At 43.0% G+C, this 24,204-nt stretch overlaps 1 protein-coding gene across 1 annotated transcript in view; it reads right to left on the reverse strand.

The window, feature by feature from the left end:
* LOC139657993 (RNA-binding protein Musashi homolog 2-like) overlaps positions 1–24,204 on the reverse strand; it is a gene marked incomplete at its 5' end in the record, with an annotated part of 90,684 nt that overhangs the window by 66,259 nt on the left and 221 nt on the right. Inside the window, 2 exons of the mRNA XM_071535993.1 lie at positions 11,357–11,471; positions 23,757–23,839. Of these exons, the coding sequence (XP_071392094.1) occupies positions 11,357–11,471; positions 23,757–23,839 (198 nt within the window). The remainder of the gene's footprint in view (positions 1–11,356; positions 11,472–23,756; positions 23,840–24,204) is intronic.

The following is a 24,204-nucleotide window of genomic DNA, read 5'->3' on the forward strand; positions in this document are numbered from 1 at the left end:
GGCGTGAGCTTGTGAGCATCAGAAGCCCACCTGCTGTGCATGTACACACACACACACACACACACACATGCATCTACGTACACTGGTGTCACCGATCAATAACGTTTCTTTTATGATGCAGGCTGATCGATGCTGAAAGACGAGTCAGTGGGAGACACAATGAGTGGCTGAGATTTGTGGCCAGGATGTTACAGATTAGCACTGTCTTCTGGTTCATTAAGCTCGATTTTGCAGGAGACAATGAGTGTGTGTTTTAGGGGCATGGGGGATAATATTCCTCGAGTTTTTTAACCTTTATTAATCCTGGGAACGCCGTCAGAGTTCTATGCTTTTTTTAGGAAACGCCCTGCTTCCCATTAACACGTTCACGCTGGTTACTGCCCAGGGCAACCACAGTCTTCTACTCTTGGCTACAGAGCAGCTCTACTGTTCAAACCAGTAACCTTCCGGTCACAAGTCTGCTTCTCTAACCTCCAGGCCACCACCAATGCAACCATCTTTGCTGAAGCATAAATTGTAATGACAAACAGCTCACAAGCGCTCCTGTTTCTTCTAATATGGCTGTGCTTGCCAGAAGGGTCATCATCCCCATGTACTGCTGTGCCATAGAGCCTGTAGGATTTTCATTAGGTCCTTGTTGAACTGCCGTGTCTGAAATGCCTGTGGTAGTAACCACAGAACTTAAAAGGATAGAACCATCGTTCCCATTAAAATCAGCGTTCTTGGATGGTCAGAGCTGTGGCCATTTTCATGTACTGTTGGGCTAGCTTCTGTATAAACTGATTCAATGGCAAGTCGCTGAGGTGAGAGGTTTTGCAGCGAGGACCAAAGCAGTGGAAAACTGGCATTGCAGCTGAATGAAGTTGTCACTCATGCCACCACTAGGTGGTGCTCTTTTACAAGCAGCTACTGTCTTTTTAAGTAGCTCAAACATTTTGACCTCTTAGTAGTTAGTGGATGTGGCTATAGTTGAATTCATCTGTTTCATGTCCGTTAGCTGTTTGAAGTTAGTGAATGCTAACTTTTCCTCTCCACTAAAGGTAGGCTAAACTACGTTAGTTCATAGCATTTAAGGCTATATTAAATTAAGTTGATGATGCTTACCAGCTAGGTTTGTTAATATGCTGATTTTGACAAGAAAAGCTGGCCAAGCAAATTTGACACACTTTATGGCCTGAATGCCAGGACTTGCGTCACCATAGCAACTAACCCTTAAAATGCCATAGTCGCCATTTTATAGCGTACCAGTGAAATTACCATAGCAAACAGTGAAAGGACAGTTCTATCCATTCAATGATGAAATGATGTAAATGTAAATCTGATGGAAGTTTTCACTGTTGTTGTACTTGAAGACTGATTTCTGAGACACTGATGATCTGAGACATGATCCCACGATTTTCTTCTTTTTAAGCAAGCTTGAAACCTTTTTTATTTGCTATGGCACATTCCTAGCCGCCATACTTTTAGTATACTGTATGCATGTATATGTACAGCAAGCATGTATGTTTGTATGTATTTGTATACATGTGTATATTTGTGTATTTACATGCTCTTATTTTCTTACCATTTATTATTGCTTTCCTGTCTGTAAAGCACTTTGAACTACCCTGGTATGAAATGTGCTATATAAATCAAATTTGACTTGTCTTGATTTTTCCATTTCCCTACAATTCAAGCATTTGGGTAGTTAGTAGAAGTTCATTTCAAATTCCCTTTCCTGTTTCCTGACAAGATGAATCATGCCATTTTACAACATTAGATTGTTTGATTTAGGTTTTGCATATTGTTTGTTGGACTTCTTCATTGTAAGTGGGCTTAATCCTTTGTTGAGAATATCACACCAGCGTATTGGCCCCCGCTGTTTGTAATGCTAACAGACACCCTCATCCCCACTGTTATTGTCACCATTGGCAGCAACGTTAGTTGTTAATTTGTACTAGTGAACAATTATCGGTGATTTAATTTGATTTTTGTTACAGCTGTAGCTTAGCATGTAACTAACATTAAGATGGTTTTCACTTGTTTTTTTAAGAGTAAGTTTAAGAAGGAAGTGTGTTTATTAAGCGTGTGTGTGTGTATTTATTAAAAGTGAAATGACTCTATCAGCAGTGTTTGCCATGCTGCATCTGTTGGAGCCCGTCCTGGTCACGGCGGTAGATTAGATAGGGGGTTAGAGTGGGATGGCAAACAGTACGCATGCTGTCCGAGCTGGGGCGGTTGCCAGGTTGGACGACGAAGAAACACCACGGCTAGGAGGCAGATGAGCAAACTGTTCACTCTGCTCCAATGGCCGTTTTATTCCTTTTAAAAGTGTGTGTCTGTGTGTCAGGGAAGACCAGAAGCTTCGGTGGAAAACTGAAGCGCAGAATAACGTTTCCGCAACAGCACGAGCACACAAACAACAGATAGGTCCAAATAACACATCCTAAAACAAATAGAGGCCACAATACTCGAGAGAAAGAGAGAGAGAGAGAGAGAGTGGGCTTTTTGAAATTGACAGTGGCGGCTCGCAGCGAGCATCTGACAACATACATTTTCACTGCCTTCTATTTCAATTGGCACTCCCACTGTGAGGCTCAGGTTTGGTGCGAGTTCAATAACATATGGGGCGAGCAATGTGTGAGCAAGCTGATATTTTTTTTTTACAAGGACCACGAGAACATTGTAAAATCTATCTGTAATGCCTGACTGCGGTTGAAAATAACAACACATCCGAATCCTGGTTTTTAAAGCTGAACATGTGGAACAGTGGTTCAAAAGGACGTTCGCTCCGACAGCCATTGATTTTTTGCACATTTCGTGGTATTAGAAGATTTTATTTTTCTTTTGTTAGTTGTTATTAGAGCCTTGTTGTAATCCAGATCAAGCTTGATAAGTGAAAAAAAAACTATTTTGATAGGATTAATTACTTGTCCTTACCTACAGTGCCAGCAGTGTGTCCAGTGGCATCCAACTGGTGAACAGGGGCAATAGCTATGTGTTTGACATTTATTCAAGTTGGGTGGCATTTGTATATGGACAGGACAATACATTTGTGAATCATCCTTGTTTATTTACGAATCGTGATATACATTCGTGAAATTCTTTTGTGCATTTATTTATCTTTTAGACAACTCTGACCCCCACAGACTTCGGCTTCAGTTGAAGTACTGAACCTTGAATCTCTATTGTTGACAGAGTAGTGATTGCAGCCACACTGGATTCAATGGGCTGAGCCGCTACTGTGGACTTTTCTCTTAAAATGGAGTAAATGTCAGCTACTGAGGATAAGTGTACATGACACAGAGCTTTGTCTGTGACATTTAGCAAGCTGGCCCAAGAGTTTGCGGGTGTGTCTGTGTGTGTGTGTGTGTGTACTGAGTGTGAAGGAAACTACGTAAGTGAACATCCAGATTACTAAAAAATGGCCGACTTTCTTGATGGAGTAGTTATTCATTTATACCTTTTATAGCATGGAACCAATTTAAGTTGAACTTAAGCTGCTGTTCTATATTTGGCCACCAGGAAGCACAGTACACTTTGATAGTAAATTTTAATTTTAGTACATTAGAACCAGCGCACTTTTAATAGAATCTGTCTGTATAAAATTTCTGCATTTTGAATGTGATAGCGATGCAGTGTCGACAGCCTACAATGCTGACTTCTCATGCTAATGCTTCTGACTTCCATTTTGACCCTGAGATGACTCATTTTTGCAGATGAATTTGAAGAAAGGCATCAGACTATTAGTGGTTTTCAGCAGGGTTGTCATGTTGACAAAAATTCAGGCCACATCGATCAGAAGGATGTGTTGTGTTTTTAAACCAGGAAAGTTGAGATTGAAGGAAAGAGAGAAATGTATACTTGCTGTAATCTCGACCTCAAATGACTTTTTTTTAGCTCAAGTATTGCATTCAAGTAATGAGACATAATGATATAAACCAATATCCACACATGTGGGCCAGCTGTGTTGCTGTTTTCACCTCTTTTCTAAAGCTTGCTGTCAAATTCCACTCCAGAATGAAGCTCCTCCTGGGTTAGTTTAGCTTTAGCCTTAATGCACGGTGCTTTGCTAGTTTTGTCCTTAGTAGGCCTCCGTAGTGCAGTGTCTTTGCTGTGCTTTATTTACAAATGTGTTGCGGTTTCTTTCACCCTCTAGTGGTCCAAAAATTTCACTTATTGCAGCTTTAGTTAGAAATGTGTAGCCTATTTCCATTTTCCGTGTTAAATTCATTATATGCCCACAATATGTGAAAGAGGCGTCATGCGGGTCTGTATAAATACCTTACCCTAAAAACAAGGTACCCTACTCTGACAGCAGCATACTCCACCACAATTTGTAAAACGTTTAAGAAAATAAATAGGTGAACAAACTGATAACTTCTTAAATAGGTGGGAGACATTCAGGACCGATAGAAAGTTATGGCATACTGTATATGTCAGTGTTTCCCCTATATGTATTCTACCATGCCAGCCCGACACGGTAATATCGTTATCTGGCATGCTAAACATATTTGCAAAAAAATATTACATTTTTACGCTAAATGGTCTCAGTAAGTATTATGGCTTTATGCTTCCTACCACTACAGTTAGAAAATAAATACAGAAGAAATATTGGAATTTGGACACACTGCATTAAACACATTTGCAAACACAGGAGCAAATCCATACATTTTGTTTCATTGTACAATTTTAAGTGAGCACACACAGACACTTATTCATCATGCATACATATTCTCTCAGTAAGTTAGGCTAGTCATTTGAGATACACACAAAGCCGCCTTTGCGCACACACATAAATGAACGCATGCTTCGGCGCACATCCTATATGCACAAGGGAGTGAAAGTGTGTAAACACAGAGACTCCTGTGGTATAACATTACGTGGCTTTCTGAAATAAAGAGGATCTCGAATTGGGGAGCGAGGAGAGCGGTGAGCGTTTCATCTGTCAGACAGTTTTCCTGGTGGCTGAGCAGGCTCGATGTGTGACAATAGAGTTGGAAATGATGTGAGAGAGAAGTGTAAAACACATGTCACCAAGAGTGTATGCGTGTGTGTGTGTGTGTGAGAGAGAGAGAGAGGGAGTGAGGGAGAGAGAGATTCTCTTTATCAGCTGAGAAAATGACTGATTTATTCTCTCTGAGGGGAGATCGGCTCCACGAGGACTGAGACACGTTCAATATGAGAGCAACGGTAATACCAACCTGAGGCTGTGGAGAACGTGTGTGTGTGTGTCTGTGTGTGTGTTTGAAAAATCAACATGGCAGAGGTACTGAGTGTTCTGATATAATAAATATTGGGTAATACAGTATAATAATTTGCTGAATTGTAATAAAATGTCCCCCTAAATGAGTTGAAAATGTAATAGAAACCTGTTGTATTTTTGTTTTGTAATCAATAAGCAGATCATGTAGCTATCCAATTAACTGGCTATCTCTACTGCAATGTTCTTTTTGAACCGTCTGAACCTGGCTTTAGGTCTCTCCATAGCAACGAGACCACTCTCACAAAGGTGAAATTCGGCATAAGGGCATTAGAATATATTTAGAAGAAAAATGTATTTTCTATCTTTGCGAGAAGTTGGGTTGTGGTCCCACTGACTTGCATGGAGTGGGGGGTTTGGAGTCTTCTTTAGAGGAATTGCCGCCTGCCACCACTTAGTTTAGTTCAGTATTGGCTTCAAAATTCATCTGTGGTTTTAGCCGCTTGGATACAACGCATAGTGTTTCACACAACAACATAATCTCTAAATGCTCTGAAGTTAACTTCGGCATACCACAAGGTTCAGTGCTAGGACCTTTGCTTTTCTCCATTTACATGCTACCTCTTGGCAAAATTTTCCAAAGCCATGGTGATAAATTTCATTATTATGTGGAGGATACCCAAATCTACCTACCCATTAAGCCTAATAACTGTTCACAACTCACAAACTTAGAAGTCTGTCTATCTGCTGTCAAAAAATATTTAAGTTCCTGCGACTAAATACCAACAAAACTGAGATTCTAGTTGTTGGCCCTAAAACACAACAGACTCGAGTCGCAGATGTCACTTTAAATTTTGGAGTCCCGCAGTTAAAAATCTTGGCGTTACATTTGACCCGGCTGTCTCATTCGACTCTCACATCAAGGATATCACAAAGATAGCATTTTTCCACCTTCGCAATATTGCAAAAATTCATCCTTTGCTAAATATGGCTCATGCCGAAACCCTAATACCTTCTATTGTTTCATCAAAATGCTACTGCCAGAAGATTTTTTTTGTCCTTCTTATACTTTATTTACTCTGTGTACCAAATTTTCTGATTCTTTTTTTTTTTTTTTAAACAATTTATTTATTGACTTTTTCTCAGACACAGAACAGTTTACAGGAGAAAACACAGAATTGAAGTATCAAGGATATAAAAAACAAATAAGATCAAGTAATAATCCCACAAGACCAGTCCCCCCCACCCCTACCTCCAGACAAGGGCCATAATAAAACAATGGTGTCAGAAAGGAAAAAATAAATAAATAAAAAATTAAAATTAAAATGAAAAAAAAAAGGGGGTACATTTTGTGAAATAAACACAAAGTTTATACTGCCAGAAGATTAACCAGATCTAGAAAATTTTATCACATTACACCTATCCTGACCTCCCTTCACTGGCTCCCCATCCAAGCCAGGTCTGACTTAAAGGTGCTTCTGTTAACATAGAAATCGTTACATGGGCTTGCACCATCATATTTATCCGACCTCATCATCCCTTATATTCCCCCTCGTGCCCTCCGATCGCAGGACGCTGGTTACCTTACTGTCCCTGGAATCAAGAAAAAAATCAGAAGGCAGTTCTCCAAGGAGTTCTCCTACCAAGCTCCCTATATCTGGTACCAACTCCCTCTTACAATTAAGGACACTAATTCTGTAGAAATCTCAAAACCTATTTATTGTTGCAGTCATACGACCTACGACAGCAACGTCTACCTTCTCCTACCTTAGCTTATGCAGTATTAACACAGGAATCTGCCATTGGGAACCCAGCATAAGGCTGCTCTATCTGCTGTCTGTCTGTCTGCCTGATGTACGGCTGTCTGTGTGTCTTTCCTTGTTCTGAACACAAGTGCTGTTTCTGTGGACATTTTGCCTCTCTCTGCCTCATCCGTTTCTCTTATGTCACTGTCCATGTTACTGTCCATTCCACTGTATGTCCAGAACTAGAAAATTTGATCATATTACACATTTGATCACATTTGTCCTGTCACCTATTGCACGCTCAGCCGTCCCAGTGGTCTTACATCACTCTTCTGTGATTGATTGTTGCTCAGTTAGATCTAGTTAGGCTTATTCTCTGTAAAGTACTTTGAGACACGCTTGTGATGAAGGGCTATATAACAAACTTGAACTTGTAACATCTTCAGACTGATATTGTAATAATTAAGCAAAGTTACGCCCCTTATAATGTAATAATTGCCTGTTAATATAATAATGTATTATAGTCAGAGAACACAATTACAGAACAGGTTTCATTGTATTTTTGACTCATTGAGAAGGAATTGTTATATTTTTACAAGTTCTAACATTATCTGGGAGTTACATTATCAGTCGCTACAAGCCTCGTCTGCTGTATTTGCCCATCTTCTCAATGAGTAAAGCCTGTGGTTTTATCTGCCCCCGTTGGCTTGCTTTTCCCGACCTTCTCTCAACACCCTGAATTAATATGCATGCTAATGTACCTATTTTATGGCTCAACAGTTCACATTCACTTTAAAATCAATTATCCATCTGCTAAAGCCATGTGTGGTTGCGAGCAGCTTAAGTGCGTATTAATTTCAAGCAAACATACATGCGACTCTCTTCGACACAATAAAGATAAATAGCTTGATTAGGCACCGTAAACAAAAAGGAGCGCGGGAGAGGCCCTTTAATGAGTTTTCGGCATGTAAGGAATTACCGCTCCCTAAGTAATGAGCTCTGTGTACGTTTTCATGCAAATTGCCAAACGGGACCGTCTTCGCTGTCCCGCTTTTCGAATTTCATTTAGATAAGACGCTTCGCATTAGCTCCGATGGTTCATACAGGCCCTGCTCTCTCTGCCCTCTGCTTTCCTTTCTTGACATTTAAAAGGCAATGGTTAGAGAAGCTGGCTTGTGATGGGATGGTCGCCAGTTTGAATCCCCCGACCGGCTGGGAATATGTGGGCAGGAAGCCAGTAGAACAGTCGTCTAACTGGGCAGCTCCCAGTGCGGAACTGTATGAATGTGAAGCAGGGTGTTAAAGCCACAATAAGCAACATTTTCTGACCACTAGAGGGTGATAGAGATTGCAACAACTTCATAAATAAAGCCATATACAGTATGCCCACTGCACTACGGAGGCCTACAAAGGACAACATTACGAAGCTAATAGCTAAGCTAACCGTACCTACGGAGAAGTGTCACCGGTTACCAGTCTCACTTTGACATACCTTTCTCCCGCTGAAGCTCATGTGTGTTACAAACAATGACAAGTGAAGAGGCAGGTAGCAAGTTTACAAAATTTACTCCCTCGCTTCATCGATTCTGCCGTTATGAGAATATTTTCAGGGATGGGAGGGGGAGAGCACCACTTTTAAACAGCGAGGGAGGAGCCAAGCTAGTTTAAAAAAAAAAAAAAAAATTTTGTTGTGTTTTGTGAAATGTTGTGTTTTGTGAAATGTTGTTGTGTTTTGACCCTCAGGGCCACCGTAGTAAATAAAGCACAGCAAAGACACTGCACTACGGAGGCCTACTAAGGACAAAACTAAAGGCTAAAGCTAAGCTAACCAAGGAGGAGCTTCGTTCTGGAGGGGATTTCGACAACAATCTTTAGAAAAGAGGTGAACACAGCAACACAGCTGGCCCGCATGTGTGGATATTGGTTTATATAATTATGTCTCAATGAAATATCCACATAGCACATACTAGTTTCAGTGATATTAGACCTCATAAGGTCTGATATCACTTATTGCAGGTTTAAAGGGAAAATGCATGGAGCTCTGTCACCTTTCCCTGGATAAATGAGGGATAAAAAAAATTGATTTGTTTGCACCTAAATTCATACAAATGTTAATCCACTGGACTAAATCCATTGTAAAGTGTTACCATAAACTAATTTACATATACAGCATACATATACTAGGTGCTGAGCTGGAACTGACAGTCGATAACTACAAAGTCGAGGCTTTTGAGTATGAAGAATATGAACGAACCAAAAGACACTGGAGCTCTGACAAATCAGCCTCCCCACTCACTCAGCCAAATGGAACTCTATATCCATATCCTATTATCTGGCATTTTAAGACCAAGGCAGATGAAATCGCTTATTCATAATTTAATAATATTTAAGTTTCCCCCTTATTTGGCTCCGTAATGTTCTGTTGGAAGTCGGGGGGTCAGGGTTGTGTGTGTGTGTGTGTGTGTGTGTGTGTGTGACAGGGGTGGTGTGGCTGAGTATTAGTGGCATATTTGATGCCGAGGTCCCCCCCCCCCCTGTGAGGAATGATGCTTCATGAAGCCAAATAGCGGGCGTGGCCGACCTATTCCCGAGCCCCCATTAGCCGACAGCATTTGGGATTGGGCGCCAAGCATCAAACGATTTATTTGCTCCAGTTGCTTTCGGCAGCCGATCAATCTCTCCATTAATTAATTCTTGTCACTAACACAAAGGGTGAGGAGCCGAGATGTGAGGTGTGTGTGTGTGTGTGTGTGTGTGTGTGGAGGGGTGGGGGGTGGGGGCCGAGTCTGTCTCTCTCTCTGGTGGAATCCATGACTCCATAAGGGGGGGGTTGGTACCTGCCTGCCTCTGTGCATCTGACAGCAGCATCAATCTGTAGAACTTCCTCTCCTCTTGTGTCAAGCACTCCAGCAGACAAAGACCTCTGCCAAGTGGTGCTGCTGTACCTCTTCTGCACGAGTTAATTTAAGGTTGCATTCACACACACACACACGTATTCACACTCTGGAACAGTTAGTATTAATTTGGTTTGTGCGGGTGTGAACGATGCGACTCAGACTCAAAGAACCACACCGAGATGCCTGCAAATCTCAGCCCTGTTCCATGTGACCTGTGGTGCGGTTCGTTAGGAGTGAGAACGCAATTCGAACCAACGACAGAAAACGACCCCGAAACACAAGGTTTTATGGGTAAAATGAGTTGGACGTTGGCATCTGACAGCCAGCTGCTCCTCCTGCTTGGAAAGCCTTGCGTAACAAAATTACAGCAAAGATGCAGCCCAAGCCCAAGCTCAGCTAAAGTAATCGGTTTGGGATTCGTTTTGTTTAATGATTGATACTATTGTCAAAATGTTGTAGATGCTGTCAGGCTGCTGCCTCATTCCTACAACTGCAACACACTGGTGTCGATAACCACGTTATAGCACTCCCTCTCGTATGTTACTGCTTAATTATGGAGAAAAGAATCACATCGCTTTCTGCCCTCGGCTGATTGGTCGCATATCTTTATCAATCACGTTGGCAGTGAGGGCCGAGACTGTCTCAGTGCAAACGCCGCCATCTAGTTTGGCTAGCTCCGTCTCCCTGGCTGGTAGAAATAGCAGGATGGAGCCATAGTGCTGTCCACTGAACCACACTGGGCTTCACTTTCAGAGAGAGGTAGAGGGTTTTTTTTAAATGACACCAGAAGCCTTCCATTGGCTGGTCTGTGCCATAGGTTCCACTAAGACATTTCAGCTTTGCATAGTTCCACTTTTTTACAATGTATATCAATATTTAAAATAAAAATGTTAACAATCAAATTACAAAAGTTGATGCTGATCTCCGCAAACAAATGTTTTTTTAAATCCATCCTGCTCCATCAGTGGAAGTCACACACAGAGTTTTCCTGCCTGTCAGCCCTACAGTGTGGCGTCTAGGTTTACTGCCACTTTGCCCACACTATGGGAGATTTACAGTTGACATCAAAGCTCCTGGAAGACAGAAATGTCATCGTCTGAGGTTCAGTCAGTGTCATGGTTACACGCCGATGATGGAGTGGTGGTGGTGACTGCACAGTGGTAGAAAAACGGACCGATTCTATGCCTGTGAAGCCTTGTATTACATTTATATGATGGGAGGTGCGGATGGGGGGATTGCATTTTTATATACGCCTACTGGCACACAATAAAATAACCACTAAAATGCACTGTTTTCCAATGTGATTTTGACATAAAAATACACACACAAAAAAAATATTGTTAAATTGGTGTATGTTATGAAATGGAGCATGAGCTAACAAGGTGAAAAAGTCATTTTTCATTTCACTGAGACTTTAAAGACTGTTTCCAAGCTGGTTTGAGAAAAACTTCCATGAACACACAAACATGCATGTATGCCAACAACACAGACAGAAATGCACAAACACACACACACATACTCAGTGTACTTACTCAGCATGCCCATGCCCAGCATGAAGGCGTCCATGGTGTACGGCAGGCCCCTGGCCCGGCCTCGCGTCCCCGGGGGGAACATCACCTCTTTCGGCTGGGCCTTCTTGCATTCTACCTGTGGAGTGAGGAGAGCAAAGACAACAATGTTTCTGAATGTAACCCACAGCGGTGTTTTTCATTTCTGCTTGGACTGAACCTTTATTTAAAGCTCTACCATACACAACTTTTGACATTAAAATACCAATAAATAAATAAATAAGATATATTATACATTATCAGTCTGTCTGTGACCCTGTGTGTGCATGCCTAAATCCTTGAATCTGACTTTTAAGTGATGTTGAGGATGTTTTGGGGCGTACACCATTTGCTTTGGGTGAATCTTATGGGCATGGCCAGCGGTGAGCCGGTTGTGGCTATCAAGGCGAGGCTAGTGGCCACAGAGCAGGGAAGTCATAGCAACCACAACAATGGAGGAAAGAAAGAACAGCGAAGCTAAACATTCCAGATGCCTGGCTGCGTTCACCGTCTGCTTCTTCAGCGCCTGAGGTGACTTTACAGACGCTGGCTACATCAGCATCTGGCTAGATGCTGCTTCAAGGTAGACGGCTCATCATGTGTTGACAAGTGTCAAATGTTGGAGTGGGAACTTGACCAACGGAGGGGGAGGAGGGCGGGACTAACAATACACTTCCTACCTCAAGGAGTAAAGTTGTACATTGTAGCTCGTCGTCTCATGTCTTTCTCAACATCCGACCATGCCCATAGGCAGCCCACCACCCCTTAAAGTCTCTGTCTCTCTGTCTCTCTCTAACACACACCACCAACCTCCCTTGTACTTCTGCAATCCCCCTACATCACTGTCATTGCCTTTATCAGGGAGCATATCAGAAACACTAATTTGTCCTGGAATGCGCCAAGGCCATTTGCTTAAGGTCAGAGAGCCTTTGTTTCAATGGCTCTGCCAATATCATCATTACACCCCAATCAATATGCCGGAGAGGGAAAAACACAACGTGGCAAAGGCCACTTTACCCTTCAAAGTTCTTGTTTAATTAAACACAATAGACAGTGCTGGAAATGACTGGGAGGGGGGCTGCAATTATTTCCCAATCAAGTGGGTGCAGGGAAGTGGCAAGGGGTGGGCGCTCTGGGGGTCCCAGCAGCGGCCCGAGCCCACTTGCTAATGGGCATGGAGACGCCTGCTATGATGGGGGTGGCATCATTAGCAATGGGCCATTTTAAGAGGCCTGAGCAGTGTGTCCCCTGTTATTACTTAACTAATTACAGATGGGGATTCAGCACTGATGAGGTGCCTCCACTCTTAATGAAAATATGAAGGAGGGGCCCTGAGCTAATGGAGCATAGGTGAAGGGGCTAACTGGCCGGCTGGTTGGCCGGCTGGCTGGCATCATTATCGGGGTGGGGAAGAAGGAGGAAAACACGTCTGTTCAAGAGTGCGTCTGTGTGTCTGCGCCTTCCTTTGTGAGCCTGCACAGAAAGAGACTGGTGTGCATGTGAGTTCCCCTCCATGCAAGATGGTTGCTAATACCTTACAAGGCCTAAACAGTGTGCAGATCGACAAACAGGCAGTCAGCCATCAGTAAATGTCTCTCAGTGGGTGGGCATTAGATTGGCAGAGCCACCCACCCCCTGGCCCCGAGGGCAGACGGAGAGTGGTGGGTGGGCCTGTGCCACCTGGCAGGGTGCAATTAGAAACCCCCCAGGTGGCAGTCAGTCAGTCAGTCAGCAAGGCCAGCAGTCAACCAGGCAGCATACTACCTCCTCACTGACCTTTCCACTGCTCAATCCCCTGGTGAGTGCTCACATCATACTTATAAAAAATGCATGACTGTGTGCAGATATGCACACAGACCTATCAAAAATTAAGGTGACTCTCTCATGACACTCTAATGCCATGACTTTTTCTAACATGCAAACCCCAAGGTCCAGAAAACAGCAGGCAAACCCATCTCAGCTGTAGGAAACTAAATCCTTTATCATCCAGAAAATGAAATGCTAGGAGCTATCGGGGTAACCTGGACTGCTGTCATTATCCTATATTATCAACTTTCCATCTGCAATTCAAAACAAGAAACCCAAATTTGCCCCCAAAGTTAAAGTTGAAGTTTATTGGAGTTTAAAGTGCATTTATCGACATGGTCTCAACACACTTTGCAATGGTTAAAACCAAATAAGTTCAGTTCAAAGAGAAATGAACAGGTGACGGGATGCAGGCTTGGAGCACATAATCAGCTTGGACAGTTTCCAGTGAAATTTCTGTAAAAGACTTAATGGTCAGCATTTCATTTTCATTTTCATTTTCACATAAGTTTTCTTGCAGCCTTGGTGACCTGGGTGGACTTTGGTCGGCCAATTTCTTCTGGCTCACCCCTTCCTTTTTGAAATGGGAAAAAAAAAAAAAAAGAAAACAAACAAATTTGTTTCTGTTTAAGATAAAGCCCTTTCCCTCTCTGACAGGGCTGAAAAGACCAGAGAAAGGCAGAAAAAGGGAGAGAGAGGAGGTGGGAAAATGCAGAATTCTGGTGTAGTACGACACTGAGGATTCTGAAAGCACTGATGTGCAAAACAAGAGTGGCTAAATTTGCAACCAGCCCAATAATCCCTTTAATAGTCCTAATTTACTTTAATTCCAAATTAAATTATCATAAACACCTCAAATCGGAGTAGAGTAATCCAAACGGCCCTGGACTGATTTAAATTACTATGCGGTTGAATAATAGGACAAACTCCTTGATAATCCATACCATAGAAGTGTATTAGGCTGTTGTGTGGCAAGTAAATGCCTCGCTACATTTCTGCTCTCAAATATGAATACTTGTCCTAGGTAAGACGATTCTGGATCAAGTGTAAGATCTGTGTGATACATATGATGAAGATTAAATAGAAAACAAACTGTAACGAGGTCCGTTCTCTGACACAGCTGTGATATTTGCACATGCTCAGCATCTATGTACTTACAGGAGAATCTTTTTCAGGCTTTGTAAAAGGTGTCAAGGATACAAAAATAAAGCTGACATGGGTTTATGACACCAACTGCCAATCTCTTTTCCAGACAAGTTGCTCCAACAACTTCTATACACTCCACAAGACATATGATAGACACATGCAGATCAATATTCTACAGAAAGCAGATATCCTAGCCTACAGCAAAGGCATGCAATGGCATTTTTCTCCACAGTATTGAGGTCCTGCAAGCTCCTATAGATGACATTGCCGATAACTACAATTAACGGGATTATCAAATCCATGGCGTCCAAGTCCTTGGGGAGAACATTCTTCCAAGTTGTCTTAGAGAGAATAAACTTCTCAAGAACACAAGGACAGAGAACATCTTTACAGTTTGAGATGGACTGAAGAACAGAGAGCATATTTCAAGTTTGAGATGGACTGAAGAAGTTGGCAATTAAACTTCTGGGCTCTTTATCCATCCTATGTTCATAGCGTTCTTTTATTTTAAAATCTTACTTGTAATACATAGGAAACTACATCAGATAGAGGACACAACAAGAACACAGATTGAGAAAGACATTGTGTGTTTCTGCTTCAGGCAGCGAGTCTGCTTCTATAAACATTCTCCCCAGAAACCAGGGCTGGTGTTCGCTACCAGCTAGGGGAATGGGACACAAAGCAGCCACCATATTATTTGAAGATGAAGAGTAGGACATGCCATTTTAGCTGGCTAGGTATTTGACTGCTTCTCATTTTGGTCTCAAGGGGAATGTGAAAAGAATGGACACACTGCCTTAAAGGAACATTCCACTCTGTTACACTGTTATATATCATCAATGTGTGATGTTCAATGCATTCCAACAGTTATTTGGTGATGAAGTGTTGTAATTTACCTTTTTGTTGTATCCATTTTAGTTACAAGAGAAAACTGTTCCAGTCGAGAAAAAGCGAGAGCCGCTTACTCCCTTACAAAACCAAAAATTTGCCATTAACGTTTTAAGTCGTTGAAAATTGCCCTCCTATTAAACTCCATTGTAGCTGTGCTGGAAAATATCAGCATGATGTCACGTCGTCTATGTTTAGCCATTTAACCACGGGAATAAGACAAAATACACCACCAATCAAGAAAATGCACCCAGGAATAGCTGTTTTAGGGTGTATTTACCCTTTAGTGCAGACACAAAGCAAATTTCTTCTGCTTCCTTTATAGCGGCTTGTCACTATAGATATACAGTACATGTGTGACTAGCAGAACATCTGGAATTTATTGGAGGAAAACTGCCTGTATAGGAGACTAATTGTTAAGTCCTTTTTTTCTTATACACATTTTCAACAACTAATCGGGTACACAACTACTATTCAGCCAGGTCGAGTCCATGAAACACGAACGCAGTCTGTGTGACAGGGAAGTTCACACAACTGAGCCATCCTCCCATCCCTCTCTGTTTCTATGTTGTGCTGAGTAGCTGCAGTGCAGAGCTGCTCGAATGACTCATCGACCCTCATCTGTCCCACAGTAACACAATGAAATTCACTGTACCACAAAAAAACACAGCCACTGGGCAAGTCATTAATACAGGCCAGTGAGCTCCAGTGTAACTGGGACCGCTGCTGTATCCGTCATAATGAGCAGAGCATGCAGCAAGGTGAAAATGATATTAGACTGACTGTGTAAAACTGCTGGAATTTCCTGGTTGAGATATACAATTCTCTCAACAAATGAGAGAATACTGAATATGTGCATATGCAGACTTAATATTTTGAATAAGCTTTGGTAGAGAATTTCAGTATTATGATTATTCCATCTAACCTAGTGACTTCCCTTGTGGGGTAAGACAACACTGATATAGGAGGCTGTGTACCTCTGTTCTACACACATCATCCATAATGCCCCAACAATGAAACAAATCATTAGCTCTCTGAAAACACGACAGCATAAGCTCAGCTAAGCCCAGTCTACAAACCTAGATCAAACCTGTGAGTGCATTTCATCCTTCAAAATGAGGGAAGAAACCATGTAGCCGTGTAAGGAAGCATTCCTTACACCAGTGACTCAACCCATTTCATATCGAGGACCCTGAATTTAGTCCACATTAGGGCCATGGACCCCCCTTTGTCTCTCGGACCCAAATCTGAGAATATTTTTATTGTTAGATATGATTTTGTCCAGAATTCTATGACTATCTGTGTTGTAGGCAAAGATAACAGTGAAACTATGACAGTCATTCTTCTACATTCTGTAACTGTCTTAACTTCTTGTAAATGATGAAGTTTAACAATTCATCAATTTGCTGGGGACCCCCTGGAACCCCCTCAAGGACCCCTGGTGGTCCCCGGACCCCACGTTGAGAACCACTGCCTTACACTGTATCTAAAAAGCACAAATCTGGCTGATTACTAAGCATGGACTACTACTACTACTAAGTGATGTAGTGATAAATAAAAAGGTGGGTAAACTATGACCTTCAGTCGGTGATCATCATAACACAAGCAAGTACTAATATGAACAAAAATACATTTTAATTTTCTGAAAATTATTAATTTAGGCTTTTTTTTCCCGAAAAACTTCACTAGGAAATTTTGCATGTTAGCAGCCCCAAATAGCAGTGAGAGGTTTGGATTTGGAGGACTTCACTACCCACAAATCCTATAAGGTGACATCGGTAAACTAAATGTTTTCTTCTTCGAGTGAGTGCTGTTCACTGCTGTTTAGGAGACACTTTGGGATTTCACTCTGAAGTTTCGGTTGGTCACTTTGTGTATGTGGAGAAGATTTTCCACCAGAGACCATACTTGGAATTTAATTTGGGCAAATAAGGCTGAATCTACAGCGTCTCAATTAGTGGGGATGGGACGCTCTTCTCTGTTGCAGCCCCACTTTGTGATTTATGCTGATGAGATGGATTTTAGCATAAAAATCTTGCTTAGTGCAGCTTTAAAAGATCCTCCAATAACTTACACTGCTTTGTAGGGATGTGGCGATATATCCAAATTCAATATATCGCGATACAAAAATGTGACAATACGTATCGTGGGGCAGAAAAATGAATCGTGATATTATCGCTCCATTTTATTCTGCTGTAGTAATCACAAATGAGACGGCTTGACCAATTTCACAAGCTCTCCATCCAAATTATATTATTTGCACTTTGTAATGACATTTTGAAATTGTTTACATTCTAGCGAGCCAATGCCATCGCTAGAAAGATTTGGCTCAGAAATACATATTCTGCAGTCATACTTTGTAGTTATTGGACTTTTATTCATTACATCTTATCATGGTTGTATCGAATCACAAACCCCATATTGTGTATCGAACTGTATCTTGAGATAAGCATATCGTCCCCTCCCTGTTGCTTTGATATACTATGATGTATCCTGTGAATATTCATTTTAAAGATTTATGTCAGCCTAAAAAGGCGCTAAACTGAGTGTCGTATGTGTTTACCCTCCGCCACATCCCTCGTTTTCAGACTTCTGCTCTTCTGTTCCCCTATTAATGGCGGGGAAGCATTATGACCACCGGCTGCTGAGCCCCTGCATCCATCTAGACCGCCATGGGAAAGGTTCAGTGGCTACAATCTTTTCCATTTGTAAAGAGAGAGGGAGGAAAATAAAGAGAGAGAGAGAGAGAGAGAGAAAGAGAGAGTTGCTCCTAGCCTGGAGGCAAGAGCACTCTGAACTTAACACCCAGGCATTATTCATGGTAAGTTGAATTAGATTACATGGGGAGACGGGGTGGCCCTCCCCTATACATTATTAATACAGTTACAGTGATCTGGGCTGATGCAGAAATTTTTTTTTTTTACCCCCCCTTCTGAAAAATAGAGAAATGCTGTCAGGGGCTATTTATGCTTCTAAAGAGAACATCTAATTTTCACAACCACTGTACTTTGTAGGGAAGTGCTGGTAAGAAAAGGTGTTTGTGTGTGTGTGTGTGTGTGTGTGTGTGTGCATCTGTACTGCTCTTCATGTGTGTGTGTGCCCTTGCCACAGAGCAGTAAAGGGGTCTCTTGGGGTGACGCAGAGTGCCTTCCCACCTCAGGACCCTTCCTATCATCTCACCTCCTTGCATCTCCCCTCGCCACTTTATTGCTTTCTTTTTCTTTATGTGTAACATCAACTCCAGTTAGGGAGCCATAAAACCCAGTTAGCTTTACAACACCAGTCTCCCAACTGCTGCTTTTGCCATTTTGGCTCGGGCAATTATGTGCAGGAAACTGTTCTCTCAATCTCTTCCCCCTGTCTGTCTGCCTGTCTCTCTCCCTCTGTCTCTCTCCCTCTCTCTCCCTCTCTCTTTGATGTGTTGCTTTGATCATGCTCCTATTTTAAGCAGTAAATTTCCCCATCCATGTGTTTTGACATTTCTGGTTTAAAAGAGCACTTTGTCAATGGCATGCTCCATTACAGCTGGCTGAATGGCTGTAATCTTTTCAAATATCACAATTCACTTCCATTAGTCAAACCTACTCTTAAACATCGTCGAGCTGTGGGTAAACAGGCACGCATGATGCGGCCGCAAACACACACACACACACACACACACACACACACACACACACAGGGCGTTGAGTGCTTGCATCAAGATAGGCAAAAATCAACTCATGATAGGTTTTAATTGGGATAAAAAGGTTTTCAACAGCTACTGGTATTATATCACGTCTATGTGGCTTGGTTGTGCCTCTCTCTCTCTCTCTCTCTCTCTCTCTCTCTCTCTCTCTGTCCTTTATGCACCCAGGAACCGGCGAGCCTTCCCTCCCCTGCTCAGGCTGTGTCAATGTCACCCGACAGTAGCGTAGCATCAGCTCCGGCCCAGTGAAGGGGATGGAAGAGAATTCTCTCCTCCATCCCTCCATCCCTCCCTCTCGGCACGGCTGATGTGCCGATGACACTGCGGGGACGTAGGTAGGACGACTAGACGATATCCAAAATGTAATATCGCAATACTACATATATACTGTATATAGTTGATGTATGATGTACACACAACCTTTTTCATATCAAGGACCCCTAATTTAGTCCACATTGGGGCCACAGACCCCCATTTGATGAGATTTTTTTTGTCTCTCAGACCCAAATCTGAGAATATTTTTATCGTCAGATATGATTTTGTCCAGAATTCCATGACTATCTGTATTGTAGGTAGAGAGATAACAGTGAAACTACGATCAAAATAGTCATTCTAAAATGACAAAATAATGACGTTTAACAATTCATCGATTTGCTGGGGACCCCCCTGGAATGCCCTCAAGGACCCCTGGTGGTCCCCGGACCCCACGTTTCGAACCACTGACGTACACACACACACATATAAGTGAATAATAGCTAAGTTATTGTTCATTTAATTTTTTGTGTTGTTTTCCATCCTCTACAAGGTCTGTGTAATGGTTAAGGCACGTATGTGTGAAAGACAAAAAAAATGAGTGTGTGATACCGCGGACACACACACACACACACACACACTCTGCATACGAAGGACGACCCAGCTGAGTGCTCCCCCCCCCCCCCCCCCCCGACAAGACGTGTTTGTATAAGAGTGCGGTGATTGTAAGCCCGGCTGCCGTCCCAGAGGGAGGCTGGATGCCAGGTCAGATGGTGGATGCATGTGTAACCAACAGACGGCCTGCATATAAATACACCTCTCCACTAACAGAATCAACACTTCTCTTCTCTCCTTCACAGTCAAAAGTGGGCCCCATTACCTGTGTGCTCGTATATGTGTATGTCAAAGAGTCGAGAAAACAAATCTATTTATCTCTCCGATTTCCGGATTACGCAACATGGACGGACGGATGGGGGTTCACTCATCTCAACCAAGTGCACCGAGTGAATGAATGCTAGAGGTGGCGAGAGAGTGGCAGTTTGAGGTGTAACAGCTACTGACATACATTGATAAAACAGTTACCCTAGTTTCTTCTCAGGGAACAGATATCTACACGGAGAGTAAAAAAAAAAACCCAGAAAAAAAACAGAGTTCTCCAGGTTTCTATATGGGGGATTTTCACTCGATCACCTCGTTCCCCTCTTTTTTTCCTCCCTCCCTCCTTCTGCTCTCGGTGCGTCTCCAGATGCCTGCGCTGTCAGGAAGATGAACACTGAACGGAGTGGATGTCCGAGAGCCTTCTCCCTCTCTCTCTCTCTCTCTGGCTGTTTCACTACCTCTCTCTTTCCGCTTCCTCATCCTTGCCATCAGCCAAGGCATCTCTCCTTCCCTGTTCGCCCCTGTCTCACTTACTTATCATTTCCCCCTCCATCCTTACTGCTAACTCTCCCGTCTCTCTCCTCTCCGACTCTCCGCCCACTCAATCTGGCTCTGGGTTCTCTGCCTTTAAAGGAACGACTGTTGAATGTTTAATAGTACAGAAGGCTTGGCCAGGCACTGTGCCAGTTTCACGACACATGCCTTCCACTGAATCTACAATCAGCTCTTCACACGGAGCCTGGGCATCTCTTACAGAGAGAGAGAGGGGGCACCTAAAGGTCACGGTTCCAACAAAAAGCCACCGAAGGAGCAAAGATGACCTTATTTGATGACTGAAGTCACCCTTAAAAGTTGAGGGTTTAAGGGGCACAGATGGCGAGGTCGGAAATGGTGGCTATAAAAGCCTGCTGCCAGATGCATTAGGCTACTGGCAGGATGCTTCCAAGGCCAGGAGACATCATAAACTGCATTTTTGACACAATTATGGCAACTTTGTGGGAATGAACAAGTCAAATAGAGGCTTTGCAGTGGCATCACAAATTTAGCAACCACAGCTGGTGCCATCGTGGCGAATTGGAAACAATGTGTAAAGGGTCTATGTGTTCATATGTGCATTCTCTCTGCAAGCAGCACAGAGGTTAGCCGTAACAAAGGCTGAACGCTGAACACAATAACAAAATCATGAATTCAAAAACGTGTAGGCCATTTTCCTAGCAAGGTGCTCTAATGGCGGAACTGCTATTTACGAGCCACTTATTTTTGCTATTGGTTAGTTAGAAGGCTAACTAGTCAAGATAGTTAGTGTTTTGGGGGGTGGCATAGGAGGCCTTCAAACAACAACAACAACAACAACAACAACAACACAGCCTCGGCCTGCTCCTGTTCAATGCAGAAATCTCTGCCGTGGGTCGTTCACTTTGTTTTCCTCACTACCATTCAGGAATCTCTGCTGATATTTACGAGCCTATGCTTCAGTAAAGCAGACATATTACACATTTAACCTTTAATTATACAACAAGGCGGCTAGAGAAATAGCCTATCTGAAAAAACAAGATAGTGGTGGTGTGAGTCCAGGTCCACCCACTACTGAGTCAGCTAACTTAAGCTGAACAAACAGTTGGTTTTAGGCCAGAGACATTATTATATTGAGGAGACACTATCAGTTCTGAAGGGGAAAACCAAAACATGCCGCAAAACTGGCCAATGCAGCCCTCCTATCCCTCCTTTTCTGAAACTTTAAATAGGCTATATGACTATTTGTTCTGAAACGCTTCATAGTAAACTATTGGTTGTTGAGTATTTTTACACGCTATGTAGTCTAACAGAGAAGCAGACTCATAAACAACCACACAGCCTGGGTTTCCTGCACAGCCCAAGCACTAACAGTATCTGGGTTCCACTGCAGGCCAGTGCACGAGGATTATCACAATGCCTTTGGGAAATAGGGGCTTGTACTAGTCCACACCGACAGCAACCAACAAAAACAAATTAAAAAAATACGGCTATTCCTTTACAGAGCAAGTGGGAACTCGGTATTAATGCCTGCGAAGGGTGGAATTCCACCCCGTATTTCCTCATTCTTCTCTTCCTCGCTCTCTCCCCGTTTCTCTATTACTCTTCTCTCGCCTGCCCTCCCCTACTGGTGTTAACGATGCATGCAATTCCCCTGTAGCCCAATTTAATGCGGGCCAGTCGATGAGCGGTGTGGAAGGAGGACGGGGGTAGGAGGGTCTCCATGGGGAGAAATCGACTAAAATAAAGAAATCATGGCCGGCACTGGTGTGCTCCCCAAACAATAAAACCATGTGATGCGCTATCATGTGAAAATCAATAGCTAGCGGGTCTGGGGCTTCTTAACCCTGTCTGTAACACCGTGTTGTCTGGCTGATGGCAGGCCGGGGTATATGCTGACTCAGTGACAACAATAAGACCTGGGGAAGAAAAGCTTGCATGGGCGGCAGGGTGAGATCATCTTGCAATTAGAGATACAACGGGACAGTGAGAGGGTTTGTGGGATGCAAATGTGTGTGTGTGTGTGTGTGTGGGCAAGCAGTGCATATTTTGAAGGGGAATGAGAGGGAGCGACAGCCTCAGGATGGACACATTTTTAAAAGCCCCCCTTGATTAACTATAGATTCTAAAGAAGATGAGGTGCATCCTCCTTGCTCAATTCTAAAGTGTCTCTATGTGAGTGAGTATTTATGCGGGTGTGTGGAATACCATTATAGTGTTACAGCGTTATACTGGTGAATAGTAGGCTTGGGCCGATATTCTATGTTATCGTATTTTGCGATATTTCGTGAATACTGCGATATTTCCCGCGATGTTGAATAAAAAAACAAAAATAATCATACTCGGAAGTGAAAAATTTGGCTTTGTCCCCCCAAAAAACTGAAAAAAACCGCAAAAAAAAACATTATTACAAAACAGAGTCCGCACACTAGAAATGTGCCGTTTATTACCCCGCCATAATAGCATATATCGCGATATTTTGGCGGGACAGTATCGCAGACTTTTACATATTGCCCAAGCCTAGTGAGTAGGTCTAAGACAAAAAGGTATTTCTGAGGCACTGAACTCAGATGTTATGCCTGGTAGTTCCAGGTCTATGGTTGACCATGCAGAGTACAGTACATGGTTTAGAGATGTTCATGGAAATGGTTTTGGATCAGTTTCGCTTCTATGAAACTGCCGTCCCAGCTAGGGCCGTTCCACGCCCCTGGCCTAAAAACAACCGGACAATGATTTAGGCATTTAGGCATTCGAGCTACAGATCGGGTAGCGGGTTAAGGGACCTCCTCTTCCTCTTCGGCCCCCGGTGCCGCAGTGGGCATCGGGGCCGAACTGGAGCACTTTTTTCTCTTAAAATGACAAACTTTCAGACACGGCCAGTCATTCCGGCCTGATTTGCAGTGCATCCCGGCGTGGAAATGGGACATGGGGGCAGAGGTAGGGCCAGGTTGTTCTGCCCTTCTGCGTGGTTCGGGATCATACACACAATTTCATGGTCGGTGATCGGTTGCACTGAACACACCGCCGACCTCCACCCCCCTCATCCCTCAACATCTAGGTGGTGTGTGTGTGTGTGTGTGTGTGTGTGTGCCAATCCCCATACTGACCAGCCCAGTATCAGTTTCCACCACTACCGTTGCCGCTGCGCTAAGGAGAAAATCAAATATTAATCCAGACCCGTCTTCGGCATTCTGATAGGCGAGGGGAGCCACTCACCATTTTATTATTGATTTCATGAAAATGGATCTCGCAGACTTTCTCCACCACATCCTCAATTTCAAAAGTTACAAAGCCGAAACCTGCAGAGAAGACAGAGAGGTAGAGGGGACAATGGCAGGAGGGCAGAGAGAGGAGGGGAAAGAGGAAGGAGTAAGAAGAAAAAAGAAGAAGGGAAGGGGGAAGGGGGGGAGGACGACACTCGGTTAAAATTCCACAAAAGCACGATCCGCTTACAGCTAAGACCACTCATTTCTATCGATTAAGAGGTAGAAATGGAGCCTTTCACCTCAGAAAAAGGCTCTGCTTTCACAAGTCCAGTGAGCTTTATAGTCCTGGTTCAACAAAAGCCCCTCGGCAATAAAAATGATACACTTCTCTCTACTGGAATAACCATATTTTGCTCTCATGTGGAGAAGAGGAGGGGAGACGGCCATAAAGCCCAATA

This window comes from Centroberyx affinis, unplaced genomic scaffold, assembly GCF_046629955.1.
Source record: "Centroberyx affinis isolate AG114_WGS23_722 - 3 ecotype Tasmania unplaced genomic scaffold, CSIRO-AGI_Caff_v1 ptg002808l_1, whole genome shotgun sequence".
NCBI classification, from domain to species: domain Eukaryota; kingdom Metazoa; phylum Chordata; class Actinopteri; order Beryciformes; family Berycidae; genus Centroberyx; species Centroberyx affinis.